The following is a 22328-nucleotide window of genomic DNA, read 5'->3' on the forward strand; positions in this document are numbered from 1 at the left end:
TCTATAAACCATTCCTGAATCCTCTTGTAACTACAAACTGTATGTTGCTGACTCTCAAGTTTCTATTTCTAGGCTAGACCATTGTCTACTGCACATCTTCAACTCCGTGTCCACTCCTTGCCCTCAAACACAGTATTTCCTTTTTGTGTGATATATTGAATGTGGTTCAATGAATTCAATGTGTGATATATTGAATGTGATTCAATGAATTCAGTGAATTCAAATGAACTGATGATTTTATTTCCATGCAAATAACAACTCTTTGGGACAGATCAGATACATTTTTTTACTCCCATATTGCTAAATTTTAATTTGATCAGTTCTATATTTATCCCCCTGTGGCAGCTGGAGCACTGACAGTAGACGGAAACTTTCCTCATTCCAGTCTATCAAGGAAAATCTGCAGTTAAAAACTTTGATCAGCAGGCATTCAGAGAATGGTAGGTGGCAAATAAAGATCCTAGTGGATTATTCTAATTGCATTTTGTTTTACCTTCATAACTTAAGAAGCTGTAAGAAAAGAGAGAGGACAACTTTCTGTGTGTGTGTTTTTTTAATATAATTTATTGTCAAGTTAGCTAACATTCAATGTATACAGTGTACTCTTGGCTTCAGGAGTAGAATCCATGATTCATCGCTTACATACAACAACATACAGTGCTCATCCCAATAAGTGCCCTCCTCAATGCCCATCACCCACTTTCCCCTGATCCCCACACCCCCATAAATCCTTAGTTTGTTCTGTGTATTTAAGAGTCTCTTATGGTTTGCCACCCTCTCTGTTTGAAACTACTTTTTCCCTTTCCCTTCCCCTATGATCTCTTGTTAAATTTCTCAAATTCCACGTGTGAGTGTACACATATATCTCTCTTTCCTTGACTGACTTATTTCACTTAGCATAATACCCTCCAGTTCCATCCACGTTGTTGCAAATGGCCAGATTTCATTCGTTTTCATTACCGAGTAGTATTCCACTGTATATATAAACCACATCTTCTTTATCCATTCATCAGTTGATGGACATTTGGGCTATTTCCATAATTTGGTTATTGTTGATAGTGCTGCTGTAAACATTGGGGTACATTTGCCCCTATGAATCAGCACTCCTGTATCCTTTGGATAAATTCCTAGTAGTGCTATTGCTGGGTCGTAGGGTATTCTGCTTTTAATTTTTTGAGGAACCTCCACACTGTTTTCCAGAGAGGCTGCACCAGTTTTCATTCCCACCAACAGTGCAAGAGAGTTCCCATTTCTCCACATCCTCACCCACATCTGTTGTTTCCTGAGTCATTAGTTTTAGCCACTCTGACCTGTGTGAGGTGGTATCTCAGTGTGGTTTTGATTTATATTTCTCTGATGATGAGTGATGTTGAGCATCTTTTCATGTGTCTGTTGGCCATCTGGATGTCTTCTTTGGAAACGTGTCTGTTTGTGTCTTTTGCCTGTTTCTTCACAGGATTATTTGTTTTTCATGTGTTGAGTTTGGTAACTTCTTTATAGATTTTGGATACTAGCCCTTTATCCAGTATGTCACTTGCAAATATCTTCTCCCATTCCATCAGTTGCCTTTCAGTTTTGTTGATTGTATCCTTTGCTGTACAGAAGCTTTTTATTTTGATGAGGTCCCAATAGTTCATTTTTGATTTTATTTCCCTTGCTTTTGGAACTCTCATCACTGTTATTTAACAGAGTGTTGGAAGTCCTAGCTCAAGCAATCAGACAACAAAATGAAATAAAAGGCACCCACGTTGGCTAAGAAGAAGTCAAACTTTCACTTTTTGCAGATGACATGATACTCTACGTGGAAAACCCGAAAAACTCCACCAAAAAGCTGCTAGAACTGATACATGAATTCAGTAAAGTCACAGGATATAAAATCAATGTACAGAAATTGGTTGCATTTCTATACACCAATAATGAAACAATAGAAAGAGAAAACAAGAAATCAATCCCATTTACAATTGCACCAAGAACCATAAAATACCTAGTAATAAACCTAACCAAAGATGTAAAAGATCTATATGCTGAAAACTACAGAAAACTTGTGAAAGAACTTGAAGAAGACACAAAGAAGTACATTCCATGCTCATGGATTGGAAAAACAAATATTGTTAAAATGTCGATACTACCCAAAGCAATCTACACATTCAAGGCAATCCCAATCAAAATTGCACCAGCATTCTTCTCAGTGCTAGAGCAAACAATGTTTCAATTTGGAGGGAACCACACAAGACCCTGAATAGCCAAAGTAATGTTGAACAGGAAAACCAAAGCAGGAGGCATCACAATCCCAGACTTCAGGCTCTACTACAAAGCTGTAAACATCAAGACAGTATGGTACTGGCACAAAAACAGACACATAGACCAATGGAATAGAATACAGAACCTAGAATTGGGCCCCCAAGTGTATAGCCAACTAATCTTTGACGAAGCAGGAAAGAGTATCCAATGGAAAAAAGACAGTCTCTTTAGCCAATGGTGCTGGGAGAACTGGACAGTAACATGCAGAAGAATGAAACTGGACCACTCTCTCACACCATACACAAAAATAAACTCAAAGCGGGTGAAAGACCTAAATGTGAGCCAGGAAACCATCAAAACCATAGAGGAGAAAACAGGCAACAACCTGTTTAACCTCAACCGCAGCAACTTCTTACTCGACATGGCTCTGAACTTTCTGTGGTTTTGACAGTTGTATTTACATCCTTCTTTAATGAACACTGTACGAAGTTTTCACAGACTCTAAGTATGAATCTAGTTTGAAGTGTCTAGTGTTAATTTGCACAATGGATGCAGAGAAAAAAGAACTAGGATAATTGGATGCGCTAGATATATAAAAGTATTGACTAATGTTATTACAAATTATTTTTATGATATTCTCTTATTTATTTTCACCACTTTCTTTACTGGTGTATTACTTTATATTGAAGACAGAAGAGGTAAACACAAAATTTAAATAAAAGAATGAAAAATTAAGATGAGGCAAAATTAGGTCTAAAACAAGCAATAACTGGATTAATTTGCATCTTCTTTTTAAAACAAAATCATTTTATTATAAATCAACCCCCCCATCTCAGTTTAAACTGTTATTTTGGGTTTTATAACATATATCTGAAAGGAATTAGTTTTCACATATTAATTGGTTAAAAGAATGAGCATTTCTGAGAAGTCAGTTTTAATGTAAACCAATGACTATTTGTCGAACATTTTCTTACTTTTTAAACAATTGAAAACAAGAAACTTGAAGATTCATCTAGGGGGCAAACTTTAAAAATGACCACCTACCCAGTGGTAGTGTAGTTCCTATTAATTTTTTTATGTTTTTATTTTATTTCTGAGAGAGAGAGAGAGAGAGAGAGAAAGGGGCAGAGAGATAGGGAGACACAGAATTCAAAGCAGGCTCCAGGCTCTGAGCTGTCAGCACAGAGCCCGACACGGGGCTCGAACTCACGAATGGTGAGATCATGGTCTGAGCTGAAGTCTGATGCTGAGCCTCCCAGGCACCCCTCCTGTTAAATTTTTTTAAAGCAATATGTACATATTGTATATTCAGAAATATGCAAGTACTTATATTTTTCCCGTTAGCTGGAAGAACCTGCAAAATAAATGAGATACTGTGATGTAGGTCAAAGTAAGTAGTGGAAACCCAAACAAAAACATATGTTTCTCATTTGATCTTTCTACCTACCTCACATTGTATTATGGCTGTAAATATTTAACCTGTTCTCCCCACAGAATACTTTTAATTTGCTTACAGTTTAAGTATTCATTTTTCATCAGTAACCAAATGCTCAAAATGTATCCTCTCCTCATAATTCTCACGGAAATTTCTCCAAAATAATATCACTTTTCTCAAACAGTTATAAAGCAAAATTGTCTCAATGATGCTAAACATGGCATGTTATTGAAATGTAAAAGGCTTCCCCATCTAACTGAATGAATTAAGAAAAGCTTCAAGGAGGTTACATTTTTACTGACTTGGCGGCATATTTGAAGGTTGACAGAAAGACTCATACGGAAAACGTATATAAGTGAGTATGATGCGTTCTGGAAACTATAAGTAGTTTTTTAATTTTGGATTTAGTTTAAATTATTCTATTTGTGTCTATTAAGTGTCTTGAGACCTTACAAAAGTGTGTCAGAAAGTTTGTGGGCAAAGGTTAATCTTAACAGGTCCAGTAACGGGAACTAGATTTAAAAAGACCTTGTGCATTTCGTGAAGGAATTTAGGTTTGTCTATTCTCATTTCAATCTCTTCCCTCCATCATGCCCTTCATCAAACACAATATATCCTAAGCTGAACTCATCTTTGCACTAAAGCCTCCTCCTATATTCCCCAGCTTATTAAAATGCATCACTTGGGTGCCTGGATGACTCGCTTAAGTGACCGACTCTTGATCTTGGCTCAGGTCATGATCTGATGGTTCGTAAGTTTGAGCCCCACATCAGCTCTGCGCTGAGAGGATGGAGCCTGCTTGGGATTCTCTCTTTCCTTCTCTTTCTGCCCCTAGCCAGCTCACACTCTTTCTCTCAAAAATAAATCAATACACTTAAAAAAAAAAAAAAAGACATCACCATGAAATGTCTCCCAAACCAGAAGTCTGTTAATCATTCTCAATTCCTCTCTCTTTTCCTTCCCTAACTTAACCAAACAATGAAGAAGTTCTGCCTCCTAGAATTCATATCTGTTCCCTTCTTCCCATCCCTGGAGCCAATGCCTTATATCAACACTCATTACTTTTAACCCGAATTCTTGCATGCCTTCTAAAATGTGTCCTTGCTTCCAATCTTGCCCCCCTCTGCTCTTTCTTAACACTGCTATCATAATGCCCATTACAAAGTGCAAAATTAGTCATGTCACTTTTCAAATTTGACTTCTTCAATGACTCCCTAGAGTCTTCAAGATAAAATTCAAACTCTGTTGCTCAGAGAACAACAAAGATAAAAACAAAACCCTTCTGGATCTGCTCTTGACTATATGGCAACTTCATTTCTTTCTTTTCCCACTCCTTCCACCACTATGCACCATCAAGTTGATAGTCAAACATCAACCTGACCTGTAAAGCTTGTTAAACACACACACACACACACACACACACACACACACACACACACACACACCTTGGCCATGATTCAGATATTCTGGGTTTTTAACAAATTCCTAGGTAGTTCTGATGTAAATCAGTCTGAGATCCAATGCTGTAAGTCCTTCTGGACTACTTAGAGTTCCTTGGCTTCTCCATGAGCTTTGTTCTTCTGTACTTTGTACATACTGAACATTCCTTCCTAACTCCTTTCAGCCCCTTTCCCTGCACCCGCAATTCTTGGCTAGTTCCTACTCATATTTCAAAACTCAACTCCAACAGCATCTCCTCCAAACAGCCTCTCTGACTACCCTGTCCAACCCTGTGTGGGTTAGGTACCTATTGTATACGTTCCCATAACACTCTGTTTACCTCTGTCGTGGTATTTAACAATTGGAATTCGCGTTGTTTGTCATCTTGACAGACTGTAAGCTCTTTTATCTTTATATACTTAGTGTCTAGCAAGCAACAGTGCTTAATAAACTTTCGTTGAATGAATGAAATAGCTCACCTCTGAACTCTCATACAACTCAGTATCATCACTTGTGGAGGAAAAACCTCAGTCCTCCTCCTGTGTTTCTTCTTTACTCTCACTCTACGGCCACACTTACAGCACTCTGACACCAGATATGTGGGGGGTTTTCTCCCACCAAGCAATCCTATGCAACACCAACTGAGTGTCATACAATTTAACACAATTCTGACACTATCTACCTAGAGATGGCATCAGGTCTCACAAGTTAAGGGCTCAGTCCCATGAGACTGCTCCCCCTCCACTGCAGATGCCAATCACAAGTAGTAGGTCCCCAGGTTACCTACAACGTCTGTCCAACTTGGCTACAAATTGGAGGTTCCCATGACTTTCTCTCCCTTGGACTCAATTATTTCCTAAAATAGTTCACAGAACTCAGGGAAATACTTAAAATTCATCAGTTTATTAAAGGATATGATAAAATATACAAATTAACAGCCAGATGAAGAGATACATAGGGTCTGGGAGGTCTGGGAGCATCCCAAGCACGGCAGCTCTGTCCCTGTGGAGTTGGGCCAGTTATCTTTCTGGTATGTAAATGTGTTCACCAACCTGGAAACTCCTCAAACCCCATACTATTGGGATTTTATGGAGACCTCCTCACATAGGTATAATCAATGATTCACTCCATTTCCAGACCCTCTCCCTTTTCTGAAGAATGGGGGTGGGGGACAGAGCTGAAAATTCCAAAGTTCCAATCATGGCTTATCCTTATGGTGACCAGTCCCCACCTAGAAACCAGAAGCCTTCCCAGAATCACCTATTAGAACAAAAGATGCCCCTAGAGTTCTCATCACTTAGGGATTTGCCAGTGTTTTAGGAGCTCCGTGCCAGGAATGGGGTTGAAGGGCAAATATATATTTCTTATTATAAATCACAACACATCACATCACTATGTCCCTGGCTATTATTCAAGTACTGCCATATACCATTGTAAATTCACTAAACTTTTATCTCTTATATTGTTATATACCCTTTTGTTATTTACAGCTTGCCTCACCAACTAGACTGAAAGCTTCCTATGAATATTTTATATTTACTTGATTATCTGACACATTACATGACCCCTTACATATAAAAGACACTCAGGATCAGGTCTGTCCCTAGCCATGGAGGCCAGGCACTGCCTAACACTGAAGGGTGCTGTTTACAAGCACCCATAAGTTGTGCTGTACAGTGGCTCCAGTCAATATGATTAATGAAACAATGCTTAAGCCCATTTAATAATGGAATAAAGAAAATACTTCTGGGAACTGAATTTAAATGAATAAAAGAACCACATAATAATTGGCAAAATTTGAAAATTATACATTGTTTTCTCTGAAACCTCTTAGGATTCACATTCAATTAATCTCCTCCCACAAATGTCTCCTGCAGAGGGGAGAAAGTCCTCCCTCAGTCTCTTCCTGGCTCAGAGCAGTTTCCCTTCAGCACAGCTTTCACAGAGAATGACCTTGCCTTCCCTGAAGATGCTAAAAACATACACAAAAATACACTCTGATGGAATCAACACAGGATACTTCATGGGTCGTAAAAAATCTTATTAATCTTATTCAAAGATTTTTCTGTCAAGATAAATCTGTGATCTCAGTAGACACGCTCTCTTAGAGTACTTTTTCTATTAGGATAATAAAGAAAAAAATTATTGGGGAGTGATGAATGGAGGATAGGGAAGGGGAATGGAAAATTTGCTATCACTGTATTTGGAAAGTCAACGTAGTTATATATACCATCAATATCAAGCGTTTTCACTAACATCTGGTGTTCTTCAGGCTTTACAGAAACATTGAGGTCATCAAAAGCATCTTTCAAGTCACCAATCTGAATTCTGTTGCAGTTCATCAAGTTGACAGTTTGGAGGGCAGTACATAAACCTGAAAACACAGGGGGATTCTATAGGTCATATATTTCAATTAATATTATCATTATGATTCCAAAATTAATAAGCCAAACATCCCTTTATTCCAAGCATATTTCCCTGAGATGTTCAGTTATTTTTGTCTCAAACTAAAAAAACTAAGATGACTCAGTTTTGTTTTTGTTTTTTAACTTAACTGCCTTACCAATGAGTTACACAAATCATCATACACTCAAGGTATCAGCTTCTCAAAAGTTAAAATAGGCCATTGCATCTTTTAGGGAAATGTTTCATTGTTATATCCATGAGACAGAATTTGGGGCTTACCTCTGTCTATATGAAATAGCCCAAATTTCAGAGTATAAAAATATTAGTCCTGAATTTTCTTCTGCTTATTTTGCTACTGCTTTCATTTTTTGCATATTCTTCATAACTTTCACTCTATTATTAGAAGTCCGCCAAGGAGTGTGGGAGTATTAAGGTGCCCCATTCCCAGCTCTTATCTAAAACCTCTAGGGATTTTCCCTTCTAAATGGGGTCCTTAGGATTAGAGCCAAGCCTCTGTCTGCCTTTTCAATGACTCACACAAATCATGGTACATTCAAGGCCACTGTTTGGATTATAATCTCTAGTTTATCTAAGAGAATATTTAAAAGGAGGCAAAGTACTGGTACTCAAAAGAATTGCAGGAAAGAGTTGTACTATTTAGTAAGACATTATTAGATACGACATTTTCCAACAAATCCTAATTCATGAGTGCCTTATTTCTCCAATAAATCCCAGCAGGTTTTTTTTGTAGAAATCACAAACTGATTCTAAAATCCACATGGCAGTGTAAAAGTCCTAGAATAGTCAAAACAACTTTTTTTTTTACATTTTTTTAATGTTTATTTTTGAGAGAGAGAGAGCGCGAGAGAGCGAGCGAGCAAGCAGGGGAGGGGCAGGGAGAGAGGGAGACACAGAATCCGAAGCAGGCTCCAGGCTCTGAGCTGTCAGCACAGAGCCTGACATGGGGCTCAAACCCACGAACCATGAGATCATGACCTGAGCTGAAGTCGGACGTTCAACTGACTGAGCCACCCAGGTGCCCCAGTCAAAACAACTTTTTTTTTTTAATTTTTTTTTTTTAATGTTTATTTATTTTTGAGACAGAGAGAGACAGAGCATGAATGGGGGAGGGGCAGAGAGAGAGGGAGACACAGAATCCGAAACAGGCTCCAGGCTCCGAGCCATCAGCCCAGAGCCCGACGCGGGGCTCGAACTCACGGACTGCAAGATGGTGACCTGAGCCAAAGTCGGAGGCTTAACCGACTGAGCCACCCAGGCGCCCCAAAACAACTTTTTAAAAGTAGAACAAAGTTAGAGGGCCAATACTACCTGAATGGTTTCAATGTTTACTGCAAAGCAACAGGAGTCAGACAATGTGGTTTGTGTAAAAACTGACAAAGATTAATAGAACAGAAGAGAGAATCCAGGAAATAAATATATATGTATATTTATATGATTTGTTACAAAACTACAAAGGAATTTCAGTATAGAAAGTATAGAGAAAATACAATCTTTTCAACAGTGGTGCTGGAACAAATGAAGGTCCATATGCAAAAACAAAACAAAACAAAAAGGAACTCTGATCCATACTTTATTCCACATATAAAGATTAACTCAAAATAGATCACAGAGCTAAAATACAAAACCAGAGGTGCCAGGGTGGCTCAGTAAGTTAAGCATCCGACTTCAGCTCAGGTCATGATCTCCCCGTGAGTTTGAGCCCCGCCTCAGGCTCTGTGCTGATAGCTCAGAGCCTGGAGTCTTGCTTTGGATTCTGTCGCCCTCTCTCTCTGCCCCTCCCCCACTTGTGCTTTCTCTCTCTCTCTCTCTCTCTCTCTCTCAAAAATAAATAAAAATATTTAAAAAAATATTTTTTAATGCAAAACCAAAACCCATAATACTTTTAGAAGAAAACATAATAAAACATTTGTAACCTTGGGTGAAGCAAAGATTTCATACATGTGACACCAAAAGCACAATATATAAAAGAAAAAAAAACTAATTAACTGGACTTCATCAAAATTAAAACTAATGCTCTTCTAAAGACACTTAAGAAAATGAAGACACTCAGAGAAAAATGTGCTCAGTAGAAGACTCGGTGAAAATATTTGCTAAGTATATATCTCATAAAGGACATGTATCCAGAATACAAACAGAAATACAAAAAAACCCATCCAACTTTATTTTTATTTTTTTTAACGTTTATTTATTTTTGAGACAGAGAGAGACAGAGCATGAACGGGGGAGGGTCAGAGAGAGAGAGGGAGACACAGAATCCGAAACAGGCTCCAGGTTCTGAGCTGTCAGCACAGAGCCTGACGCGGGGCTTGAATTCACGAACCGTGAGATCATGACCTGAGCCGAGTCGGACGCTTAACCGACTGAGCCACCCAAGTGCCCCAAAACCCATCCAACTTTTTAATTTTTTTTAACGTTTATTTATTTTTGAGACAGAGAGAGACAGAGCATGAATGGGGGAGGGGCAGAGAGAGAGGGAGACACAGAACTGGAAGCAGGCTCCAGGCTCCGAGCCATCAGCCCAGAGCCCAACGCAGGGCTCGAACTCACGGGCCGTGAGATCGTGACCTGAGCTGAAGTCAGACGCTTAACTGACTGAGCCACCCAGGCGCCCCCCCATCCAACATTAAAAACGGGCAAAAGATCTGTACAGACACTTTATAAAGATACACAGATGACAAATAAGCACATGAGAAGATGCTCAACATCATTAATCAGTGAGGAAACACAAATTAAAACCACAATGAGATACTACTACACACTTATTAGAATGATTAAAATTAAAAAGACTGACTCCACCAAGCACTCCCAAGGATATGGAAGAATTGGACCTCTTCATACACTGCTGGTGGAAATGCAAAATGGTGTGGCCACTCTGGAAACCAGTTGGCAGTTTCTTAAAAAGTTAAACATACACCTACCATGTGAACCAGCCAATCTTTGGTAACTACTCAAGAGAAAGGAAAGCATATACTCATACAATGAATTGTACACAACTGTTCATAACAGCTTTATTTATAAGAGCCCCAAACTGGAAATAGCCTAATGAGCCTCACCAGGTAAGTAGATAAACTTCAGTGTATCAGCAAAATGGAGTTCTATGCCAGTAATAAATGACAATGAACTGCTGATACATCCTACGTGGACGAATCTCAAAATAATTATGCTGAATGAAAGCATCTAGCAAAAAAGAATATACCCATTTTATAAAAGTCTGGTAAATGCCAATGGATCTATACTGGCAAAAAGCAGATCAGTGGTTGCCTACGGATGAGGAAGAGGATGGGAAAAAGGCAGGAGAGATTACAAAGGAGCATGAGGCAGTTTTGTGGGTCAGGGATGTGTTCATTACCTTGATTGTGATGACAGGTTTATAGGTGCGTGCATATGTCAAACTGTGTACTTTTAATTATAAAAATATACTGTTGCATCCACACAACTCCTGAAACAGAATGCTACAGGCACCAGTGACAGTCACAACAAAGTTTATTACAATGAGAGGCAAGGCCGACCGATAGGGACCAACACTCTTGATAAGAGTGCTGCCCCGAACAGCCGGGGGACAGAGTTTTTATAACCGATCACATCGTTTTATCATCACCTGGGAACAGAACAAAGAAACAGGTTCCAGATGAGTTAGAAACAGTTGCCTAATGAGGTGTTTACTTTAGACTTTCTGCCTCTAAGTTGCAACCAGTGGATCTCCTTGACCCTGCCTCTGATGCTCTTTTCTTTGAACTTTTGTTTCCTTAAGTGGTGAAGCCTAATTTACAAGGGTATGAGGCGTAGTTTACCAGAGCAAAGCAAGGCTGTTATCTCTTAACCTTCAGTGTCAACACAAAGCTGTTATTTTTCAAGCTAAGCATTAGCTCTACACTACAATTTAACCCTTACAATACAGCTTTTGAATATCATTTATAGCTCACAATACTGTTTAATAATAACAAAAGGCAATGGGAAATATGACCCACCTTCAAATTCAGGAGCTGGCTTATTTGTGTTCAAAGCCTCCAAAATTTGTTTGAGACTTACTTCACTATTTTCTAAAAAGTAACGTATAAGGATTATAAAATGGCAAGGTGTCAATGTTAATAATCATCATTAAAATAACCATGACAGGGAATGGTGTGTGTGTGTGGCGGGGGGTGGGGTGGGGGTGGGGGGGGACAAATTTTGTTAATGTCTGAAAATTAGCCAGATAAAAACTAATCAATTTAAAATAATTTTACCACGAATCTATTCCCTTAAAACAAGAAAAAATTCTAACTGTATTATTTGTCTTAATTAAATATTGATGTATACATTTTACAAATGTGATGCCAGACAGAGGGTAACTCTTAAAAATATTTCCAAGAGTAAAAAAATATTAATTTTAATTTGTTCTCAGTATGCCTACATTCTCATTATGTTTCTAAGACCTAGTTTATCTAAAACATACATATATAAAACATATCCCAAGCACACAGTAAAACTAGGACTTCAACAGAGATTGTTCTTTTAAAAAGGACTCACCATCAATAGATGCTTGACCCAGAATTTCCTGGAACGTCTTGTTGCTTAATAGAATTCTAGCCTTCCGGAGTTGGGACCTCAGCTCATTTATAGGCATCTTATCATTTCTGATCTTATCAAGAGTTGTAATCTCTTTAAATAAATCTGTAAACATGTCAAGAATAGAGAACTGATGAGGAAGTTGAGGCAAAGCCCTTTTTTAGACTTAACACCCTAACCTGCACAGAGTAGATGTATTACAAAAGGAATTCTGAGTTAGAGGGCTTTCAAAACATGTCAGTGGGCTCTGTTTTCAGAAGTCACTTAAACAATAAGCAAAATTTAACATACCCCTAGCCAGCTAAAAGTTGAGTTTCTGCAACATTTTGTAGAAGTTTGCTTTTATTTATTAACTATTTCTCCTCAAAGGTTTTTCTACTACATGCTCCAGTCTTTCATAGACTGTAAAGCATTTCAAGAACAGCTTGATAATAAATAGCTCTTAGAATGAAGTCAAATATCAAAAATAGAACCCAGCTAGTTGGCAAAAGGAAAACTGAAAAATATAAATCTGTTATGCACTGAAAAACAGTCACACCCTATCCTAGGCATTAGAAAGCCTCTCTTTCTTGCTAGCCTACCTACTAGTATTAAATGCAGTAAATCCTTTTTTGTGTGTGTACTTTTTTTTAATGTTTCAGTATAGGTGAGAAAAAGAAGCTTATGGAAATTATTGGAGGTGAGAGAAAATTGTATTAGATTCACCAGGGGAGAAAATGTGTACCTTATACTGGAGCATATACTGAGACAAACTTTTTTGCTTTAAGAAAGCATATTCTAGGAATGTAATTCTAAATAATTCATTATAGTCAAAGCACAGATTAAATATGATAAGGAATAAGAAAGCAGTTTATAACATCTTGATACAGCAAAGAAAACTTAAGGAATTAAAAATACAGGGGAAAACAAACTATATTTTAGAAAAAGAATATCATTGAATGATCTTAGAAATTTACTTTTAATTTTCATTCTTTTACTATACTTACTATTGAATGGTGTTGATGGTTTAGGTGAATTAATGAAAACATCAATTACATCTTTTAAGATCTTTTTACTTTCTGCAAAGTTAAGAAATAAAATGGAATTTAAATAGATTTTAAGCTCATTAAAGCAGGGATCTGGTATTGTTTCAATTTCATTCAGCTTTCAAACTTCTGTGACCATAATGCATGGTAAGAAATACACTTAGATTATGAGCATGTGCGTGTGCGCACACACACACACACGTACACACACACAAACAGGGAATGCAAGGAAACACAATCTGGGAATTGCAAGGTACAGTTACGATTCAGACCTCCCCATCCCCTGCCCCGAGGCAGGTCATAAGACACTCATGTGAGAGATGCCCTTGCTATACCCAGAGGGAGGGTGCATCCTTATCTCTGAAGACTGAGGGTTGGAGGGACACCAAGAAGAATCTGAACGAACAGACCTTACTAAGTTTCCCCTGGTTTACCACCCTCAGCTCATCTCATTTTGTCCTATCACAGTTTTCTACCACTTTCCACACTTCATCAAAGCTAACACCAAAACATTCAGCTTTAACAACTCCTTATGAATATTCCCCTTTCGTGTAAAATTTATATTAAATTTGAATGCTTTTCTCTTGTTGATCTGTCTCTTGTTACAGAGCTCCAGCTGGGAACCTAGAAGGGCAGAAGGAAAAGATTGTTTTCCCACTCCTACAGAAGCCTGCTTCAGGGGTCATAGGCTGGTAGCCCACAGACTGAATATAGCTGAGAGTCAGTCATGTTCATTGTCCTAGGGAGTGGTGGGGTTTTCTTTCCATTTGAATTTAACTATCTTCATCTAGGACACATGCTCTCAAGTTACCTTACAGTCCACACCCCTTCCTTTTGTCTTATAACCAACTCATTTTATTAATTTTGCATTACGTGCCTGGCTACCACAGGCATTTGAGTTAGCGGACTCTGCAGAGCCTGATTCAAAAGTTACCCTTCTCTATTGAAGTCTATTGTAATTTATCTAAATGGCAAATATTGGAGCTATGGCACTATACCTCTTGAAGTGGCAGGATAATTTGACCCATCTTTCCTATTCAAAGCAGTTAGCTTGGCCTTAAATATTTCCTCACTCCTGAGATTTTTGTAGACTGAGAGTTTTGGTAGGGACTGTGTTTGCAAAAACCTAGAGTCATTGAAGAAAATATGCCAAATGCCTAAATAGAGAGGAAGAGTTTGTCTGGAGACAGAGACAGAAGGAAAGAGAGGGACAGGGAGGGGTTGAGAGACTAGAGGTTTGATGGGAAAGAGTGAGAATTACCCTGTGGGAGCTTCCCTTCACACACATGCAGGATTACCACAGGCTCCAACAACAAAGCATCAGTAGAAACACAATGCAAGGAAGTTTTAAAAGCTCTTCCTCTGTCTCCCACATTATGGTGTGACTTTGGAATGGGAGAGGGTGCCAGTAATCAACCACCCTGCCCCCAGGGTCTGATTTAATTTAATTGAAAGAAAAAAATGATTTCAATTTCTGGTATTTAGTAGCTAGATATCTGGATCAGCCCTCCTACTAAAAACAACTAAAAATTCTAAATAAAATTATTGCTATAAAAAAAAATCTTGGGGCGCCAGGGTGGCTCAGTCGGTTAAGCGTCCGACTCCGGCTCAGGTCATGATCTCACAGTCCGTGAGTTCGAGCCCCGCGTCGGGCTCTGTGCCGACAGCTTGGAGTCTGGAGCCTGTTTCAGATTCTGTGTCTCCCTCTCTCTTTCTGACCCTCCCCGACTCATGCTCTGTCTCTCTCTGTCTCAAAAATAAATGTTAAAAAAAAATTTTTTTTTAAATCTTGAATTCATCAATGTGCTGCCAAGAAAGTAAGAAATTCCCAGACCAAACAACTGACGAAAGGCTGTAATCCAGAAACACGGCGACTGTTTTTACCCAAAGAGTGTTTGCCAAAGACAAAACAAAAACAAAACAAAATTGGATGAATTTTAGTTTGTAGTTTCAAAGGCTCAGACAAAGCCTAAGTTCCTCCCAAAGTGGAGGGGAACGTGGGGTGGTTATCCTCAATTTACAAAAATGTTTCTCTAGATTTCAAGACCCAGAAAAAAATATCAAGAATAAGAAAAAGTTCCTCCTTTATAGATAATTTGACTTTTCTCTCTAGCTACCTTTAAGATTTTTCTTTTTCTTTGGTATGTCACAGTTTCATCATGATAACCCTATGTATGGATTTCCTTTCATCTTATGTGGGATTCACTGGAATTCTTGTATTGGTAGGTTTAGGTCTTTCTCATTCTGGAAAATTCTCAGCTATAGTTCTCCAAATATTTTCTCTGCAACCACTCTGTCTCTTCTCTCCTGTGTGGATATATATCACATCTTTTCATTCTTTCTTTTTCTAGCTTTACTGAGATATAACTGACATGTAACATTATATTAGTTATAACTAATATATAACGTAATCAGATACACATATATATTTCAAACTGATTGCCATAATAAGTAGACCTCTTCATTCTGCCTTCCTTTTAGCTTCTTCTTCTTCTTCTTTTTAATGTTTATTTATTTGGGGGAGAGAGAGAGTAGGAGATGTGCAGAGAGGGAGACAGAGGATCTGAAGAGGGCTCCATGCTTACAGCAGTGAGCCCAATGCAGGGCTCTAACTCACAAACCACAAGATCATGACCTGAGCAGAAATCTGATACTCAATCAACTGAGCCACCCCAGCGCCACTAACCTCTTTCCTATATTCCAACTCTGTCTTTCTATGCTGCATTCTGTATAATTTCTTCAAACTCCTTTGCACTTCATATTTCTCTCTTCACCTATGTTTAATCTGCTAATATTGTTGTCTGCTAATTAATTTTAATTATTATATTTTTAATTTCTTTAAGTCCTGTTTCTTTCTTTTCAAATTTTAGTTTCCCTTACATGTTTTCAAATTTATCTTTTTTTAGAAGAGTACAGAAAGAGTGAAATTAAAAGAATAGAAAATACATATATATCCAAAAATATACTGTATTGCATATTTGCAGGTTGCTCAGAGAGTAAATCTTAAAATTTCTCAACATAAGAAAAAAACCCTTTTTTTAACTATGCATGGTGATGTGTTAACTAGATCTATCGTTGTGATCATTTCATTCTATATGTGAAATATATATACAAAATGTCACAAAATCAATGGTAGAGAAGAAAATGATACAGATGAAAACATAAATTGAGGAAACAATAAACACACACGATAGAGAGGATCGGAAAGCCAGGAATTAGTTAAGAGTTATTAAAATTGATAAACCACTAGCATAAATGACCTACAAAGAAAAAAGATGGGGTGCCTGGCTGGCTCAGTCGTTAAGCGTCTGACTTCGGCTCAGGTCATAATCTCGTGGTCCATGAGTCTGAGCCCCGCGTCAGGCTCTGTGCTGACACCTTAGAGCCTGGAGCCTGCTTCAGACTCTGTGTTCCCTCTCTCTGACCCTCCTCCACTCTCTCTCCCTCAAAAATAAATAAAAACATTTTTTAAAATCTTTAAAAAAGAAGTATCTGATTTTATTTATTTTTTAAAATGTTTGAAAACATCTTTTTAAACATTTTTTAATGGTTATTTATGTTTGAGAGGAAGAGAGAGAGGGAGAGAACAGGGGAAGGGCAGAGAGCAGAGAGAGAGAGAATCCCAGGCAGGCTCCGTCTGTCAGTGCAGAGCACTGTGAGATCGTGATCTCAAACCGTGAGATCATGACCTGAGCCAAAATCAAGAGTTGGACGCTTAACTGACTGAGCCACCCAGGCGCCCCAAGAAGTATCAGATTTTAAAACATGGATAAAACCAGTACTTGTTTCTACTAGTCTTCTCCAAATAAAGAAGAGTATCCACACACTTTCCAAAAGGGTTACAACAATTCTCAGTAACCAATTTATAAACATAGCAGTCCCATAACAATCTTCCTAAACCTATGGTATTAGTATTCTTAAAAAAAAAAAAAAAATGAGCCAGCATAAACACGTATAGTCTAAACAGGAAAACTGAGAGGTAACTCAAGAACTCACCATCTGTTTCAGAGTTCAGTAACACCTCAGGTTTTTCTTCATTTAAAGGTTTCTCCAGGCCCTCCAATGCAGATAAAAGGTCTTTAACTTCAACTTTCCTATCAAAGACACTATCAACAACGTTACATGCATCTTCTATTCCTAAACAGAGACATGACAAAATACAAAGATATCTAGTTGGTCAGTCTATACAGAGAAGCACATAACAACTTGATTTGGGTGAGATGTATTCATTTTCTAGAATACCCAGTCTTGAGAGATTTTGCCTCTCTGAAATATTCTCCAAACTGAAAGCTCTACAACATTTATAGGTTTACAATGCTTATATCAGAAAACAAGACACACTGAAATAGTTTACCTTACTAGTTCAACACAGGAAGCTAAACAAAACAACAAAATACCAAAATTATCTCTAAGAAAATAGTGCCATGATGGGGAAACAAAAGGGGGCACTTGGGTGGCTCAGTCAGTTAAGTGTCTGACTTTGGCTCAGGTCTTGATCTCACGGTTTGTGAGCTCGAGCCCCACATCAGGCTCTGTGCTGTCAGCGCAGAGCCAGCTTCAGATCTTCTGGCACTCTCTCTCTCTGCCCCTTCCCTACTCATGCTCGCTCACTCTCTCTCTCTCAAAAATAAATAAACAAACATTAAAAAAAGGCAGCCCTTTCTGTCTTTAAACATTTGGAAAGAATGACAGTCTTGTTGATGACATGCCAATAATTTGTTGTTTTACTAACTTAAGTGTTATTCATTTACATCTTTTAATCTCCCTTGTATCCAAGTTACAACTGTCTTATTATGTCCTCCCTATTTTTTCCCCTTCATCATACTTCCTAAAGAGTTCTTTATTAGTCTTTTGAAAGAAACAACTTTTGGTTATATGGATAAGTGTGTGTGTGTGTGTGTGTGTGTGTGTGCGCGTGTGTGTGCGTGTGCGTGTGTGTGTGTGTTCTATTTCACTAACTTCAACTTTCCACGTTGTTAGCTCCTGACTAGCACTTTTCAGGGGGATTGTACTGCTCTTTTGTTGTTTATGCTGCTGGTTAGCTCTGTAAACTGAGCGCTTAAGATAAATTGTTCTGGAGGCGCCTGGGTGCCTCAGTCGGTTAAGCGTCCCACTCTTCATTTTGGCCCAGGTCATGATCATGTCAGCTGCGCTGACATCAAGGTGCCTGCTTGGGATTCTGTCTCTCCTTCTCTCTCTCTGCTCTTCCCCCCCGTCATACGCACTCTCTCTCCGAAAATAAATAAACTTAAAAAAAGATAAATTATTTTTGATATTTCTTGTTTTCTAATAAAAGCATTTAATGCTATAAAATATCCTGTAAGATTGTTTTGGTCACACTCTACACGATTTGATACATAGTGCTTTCACTGTCATCATTTCTTCAACGTTTTTTTTTTTTTTTTTTAATTTATTTTTGGGACAGAGAGAGACAGAGCATGAACGGGGGAGGGGCAGAGAGAGAGGGAGACACAGAATCGGAAACAGGCTCCAGGCTCCGAGCCATCAGCCCAGAGCCTGACGCGGGGCTCGAACTCACGGACCGTGAGATCGTGACCTAGCTGAAGCCGGACGCTTAACCGACTGCGCCACCCAGGCGCCCCTCACTGTCATCATTTCTAAAATCTTTCAGGTTTCTTTTATTCTTCCACCAAGGAATTACTTACAAGGCAATTTGTTTTTCATCTTAAAAGCAACACTTTTCCTTTCTTTCACAAATAATTTTAATGTCACAACATCATGGTCAGACTATGTGGTCTGAATGACTTCTGATTTTTAGAATTCACTGAAATTTTTATTTGTGGCTTAAATACACCATCAATTTTTGTGGATATTCCATAAGTATTTGAAAAGAATGTGTATGTTTTTAGGATACAGAGTACTCTAATCTGTTTCTGAAGTCAACTTTGTTAATATTGTCACTTCAATCTCAATCTCTTTCTCAATTTCTTTCAATCCGTCTATTTCAATCTTATCTTTCTATTTAGAATTCAGTGTTTACCTGGAAATAGATATAAATATGGTTGTGTTTTATGGGCATTAGTAGAAATCCAACTTATATAAAGCATTCTTTGTTATACACGTATTCCATTTTTTCCTTTCTTCATGGAACCGTATTATTACTGAGGTCTCTCTCTGGTGCAAATGTAAATCTAGTTTACTGTTATGACGTGTATGTATGGACCATATTTTATTCAACCATTTCCCAAATCATGGACTCATAGATTGTTTTCATTTCTTCCCTCCCATAATGTTGCGGGGAGCATCCCTGTACATGTCTCTACAAGAAACTTCTCTGGGCTATTTATCTGAGAATAGAATTATTGGATCATAAGAAATATGCATACTGAATTTGACAAGTACTGCTAGATTGCAATCTGGAATGCTGTACCATTTTACCTACTCACTAACAATTTGTGAGTATTGCCAACTCTCTTTATACACATATTTAGCTATGTGGGTTTCTCCTCCTGTATACTAAGTCTTATATCCTTACTTATTTTTCCAATTGATTTCTTTCTTTCTACTGCTGATTTGCAGAATTCCCTTATATTTGAGATATTAATTTGTTGTTAGTTATCTTGTAATTATCTTCTTCCAGTCTGTTACATGTTTTAGAGTCCTTCATTTACCAGAAATCCTTAATTTTGATGTAATCAAATCCTTTTTTACCCCACGGTTGTGCTTTTGGGGAGTAACATCTTTAAGAAGGCATCCATAACCACAAGGCACAATAGTTTTTCTTACATTTTCTTCCAACAGCTTTATAGTTTAATCTTTGAGATCCATTTTAACATTCATTGGATTCTTTAAAGGTTATTTTTGTATATGGTATGACATAGGGATTCTACTTCATTTTCTCTGCATTGTAAGACAATTTTCTCAAATCAGAAGCCAAATAATACATCTTTTCCCCCACTAACTGATGATGTCATTTCTATCACATTCCGAGTTCCCATTAATAGAAGTCTCTACTGGGTTCCATATTGTGATGCACTGGTCTATTTTCACAGGTCTATATTAAAACAGCATTATGCTATGTACTAACATGTGACAAAGCAAGATCTTTATCTTTTTTTTCCCAAAAGGGTCTTAGCTATTCATAGATCTATAATCTTCTATAATGAATATAGCATTAATTTGTCAAGGTTCCCACCAAACTTATCCTGAGATAGTGAGTGGAACTGCATTCCAAGTACAGATTATTTAGAGAGAATCCACTTATTTCAATACTTCTTTTTAAAACCCCAGTTTTAGGACTACAATTCTCAATCTCAATGTCTGTGGTCCAAGGCTGTTTTAGTGTCCCCATGATAGAACTGTGCTGAAATTTCAAAACAAACCGAAAAAAGTTCAGCATTTAGCCAATGTTTTTCGCAAGGAGATAGAGAGCAAATGTAAAAATATATATATATGAAGAAATAAATAAGAAAGATAAGAATACAGAGGGGAAAAGTCATTAGATGTGATTTAAAAAACCAAACCTGATTACTTTGATTATAAGATGGATAACCCCATCAGCATTAGTAAGGACAAAAGAAAGAATATAGCAATAAAACACATGACAAGGAAGAAAGAGAGACAACAGAAATTTTTTTAAATAATTCAAGAATATTACAGTATGAAAGATATGCATCTATGTGTGAAAACCTAGAGTTTACAACATCAACTGAGTTTAAATGAGAAAATGCATAAAAGGGGGATTTGGTAGAGTATATATAAAGTCTATATACACACATACCTATACATACACCACCCCCCAAAAATGAAGTTTCTGTTCATATGCATTTTGAATTTCATACTTACTGTGGCACTCGATAAATTCATCACTGTTGTTCAATTCTCTGATGAAATCCTTAAAACTCGCCACTTCATCTTTTTTTAAAAAAGAAAAAAAGAAAGAATTTAGGTATTATTGTAAAAAGGACCATTTGATGTTATAACACCAGAGCTATAAACACAAAAATAATGGAGAGAACTGGTAATCCTATTGTGACACATGTGATATGCAGAATAGACCTAAAATAAAGCTGTCAGAGATGCACTTTGAACATCAATTCCTCTGATAAAAACCCATAAATTGATAGACAATAAACAACTTTTAATTTCTCTTTTAAAAGATATATGGCAGTATATTTCCTTTGGCATTTAGAGTGAAACTTCTGAAATACACAAAATTTGTTATTTTAAATTGAAGTAATTACTCACCATTAGGATTAGTGTTATCCAAAGTCTCCTTTATTTTATCATCTGTTAGATAGATTCCAATGGCATTTAAATTTTGCTGAAGTACAGGAATGTCTTTAAGTTCATTTTTGTAAATGTTGATGTTGTAAAATTGATTTTTATTTCCTGGGAAGAGATAATCACCTTCAGTTAGAAAGGAATTTTCATGTTTCTCCTTTATATTTTAATTTTTTTTTAATGTTTATTTATTTTTGACAAAGAGAGAGAGAAAGACAGAGCATGAGCTGGGGAGGGGCAGAGACAGAGGGAGACACAGAATCTGAAGCAGGCTCCAGGCTCTGAGCTGTCAGCACAGAGCCTGACACGGGGCTCGAACTCACAGACCGCGAGATCATGACCTGAGTTGAAGTCAGACGCTCAGCCGACTGAGCCACCCAGACACCTGTCTCCTTTATATTTAAAAAAAAGTGGGGAAAAAATCTCCCAAGATATAAAATTATACTTAAGAGAAAAGGCAGTATTTGTATTTATTTATGTACCTAAAATAATTTAAAATAGGTGACAATAGGTACACATAAATGTATAAATATAAGGAAACTGGGGGAAAGAAACAGAAGAGCAGCAAAAATAAGACAAAAGAGAGCAACAGATAAAGTACATTTCATAAGGTCATATACATTAAATTTTGCAACAATATCAAATGTGTATGCATCTAACAAGAGCCTTCCAAATATAGCAAAAACTTGCAGAATTAAAGGGAGGAATGCATGAACCCATAATCAGAACTGCAGATTTGAAAATCTTGCACTTAGTAATTAATAGAACAACTAGAATAAACATCAGGAAGAATTAAGGGCGCCTGGGTGGCTCAGTCAGTTAAGTGTCTGACTTTGGCTTAGGTCACGATCTCACAGTTCATGAGTTAGAGCCCTGTGTTGGGCTCTGTGCTGACAGCTCAGAGCCTGGAGCCTGCTTTGGATTCTGTGTTTCCCTCTCTCTCTGCCCTTCCCCTGCTCGTTCTCTTT

General features: G+C 37.6%; 1 protein-coding gene across 9 annotated transcripts in view; it reads right to left on the minus strand.

Annotated features, from left to right (window-relative positions):
* The window catches only part of EFCAB13 (EF-hand calcium binding domain 13), a 185507-nt gene that overhangs the window by 41742 nt on the left and 121437 nt on the right, over positions 1-22328 (minus strand). For 6 of the 9 annotated variants that reach the window (XM_058702937.1, XM_058702939.1, XM_058702938.1 and 3 more), the window contains 7 exons: positions 21325-21468; positions 20923-20991; positions 17113-17253; positions 13078-13149; positions 12053-12196; positions 11512-11583; positions 7347-7490 (listed from right to left, as the gene is read on the minus strand). In XM_058702937.1, coding sequence (XP_058558920.1) covers positions 7347-7490; positions 11512-11583; positions 12053-12196; positions 13078-13149; positions 17113-17253; positions 20923-20991; positions 21325-21468 — 786 coding nt within the window. Of the gene's footprint in view, positions 1-7346; positions 7491-11511; positions 11584-12052; positions 12197-13077; positions 13150-17112; positions 17254-20922; positions 20992-21324; positions 21469-22328 lie in introns of those variants that run through there. The other 3 variants (XM_058702940.1, XM_058702944.1, XM_058702943.1) reach the window with 3 other exon arrangements.

The sequence above is a fragment of the Neofelis nebulosa genome, chromosome 16 (assembly GCF_028018385.1).
Source record: "Neofelis nebulosa isolate mNeoNeb1 chromosome 16, mNeoNeb1.pri, whole genome shotgun sequence".
Taxonomy (NCBI): domain Eukaryota; kingdom Metazoa; phylum Chordata; class Mammalia; order Carnivora; family Felidae; genus Neofelis; species Neofelis nebulosa.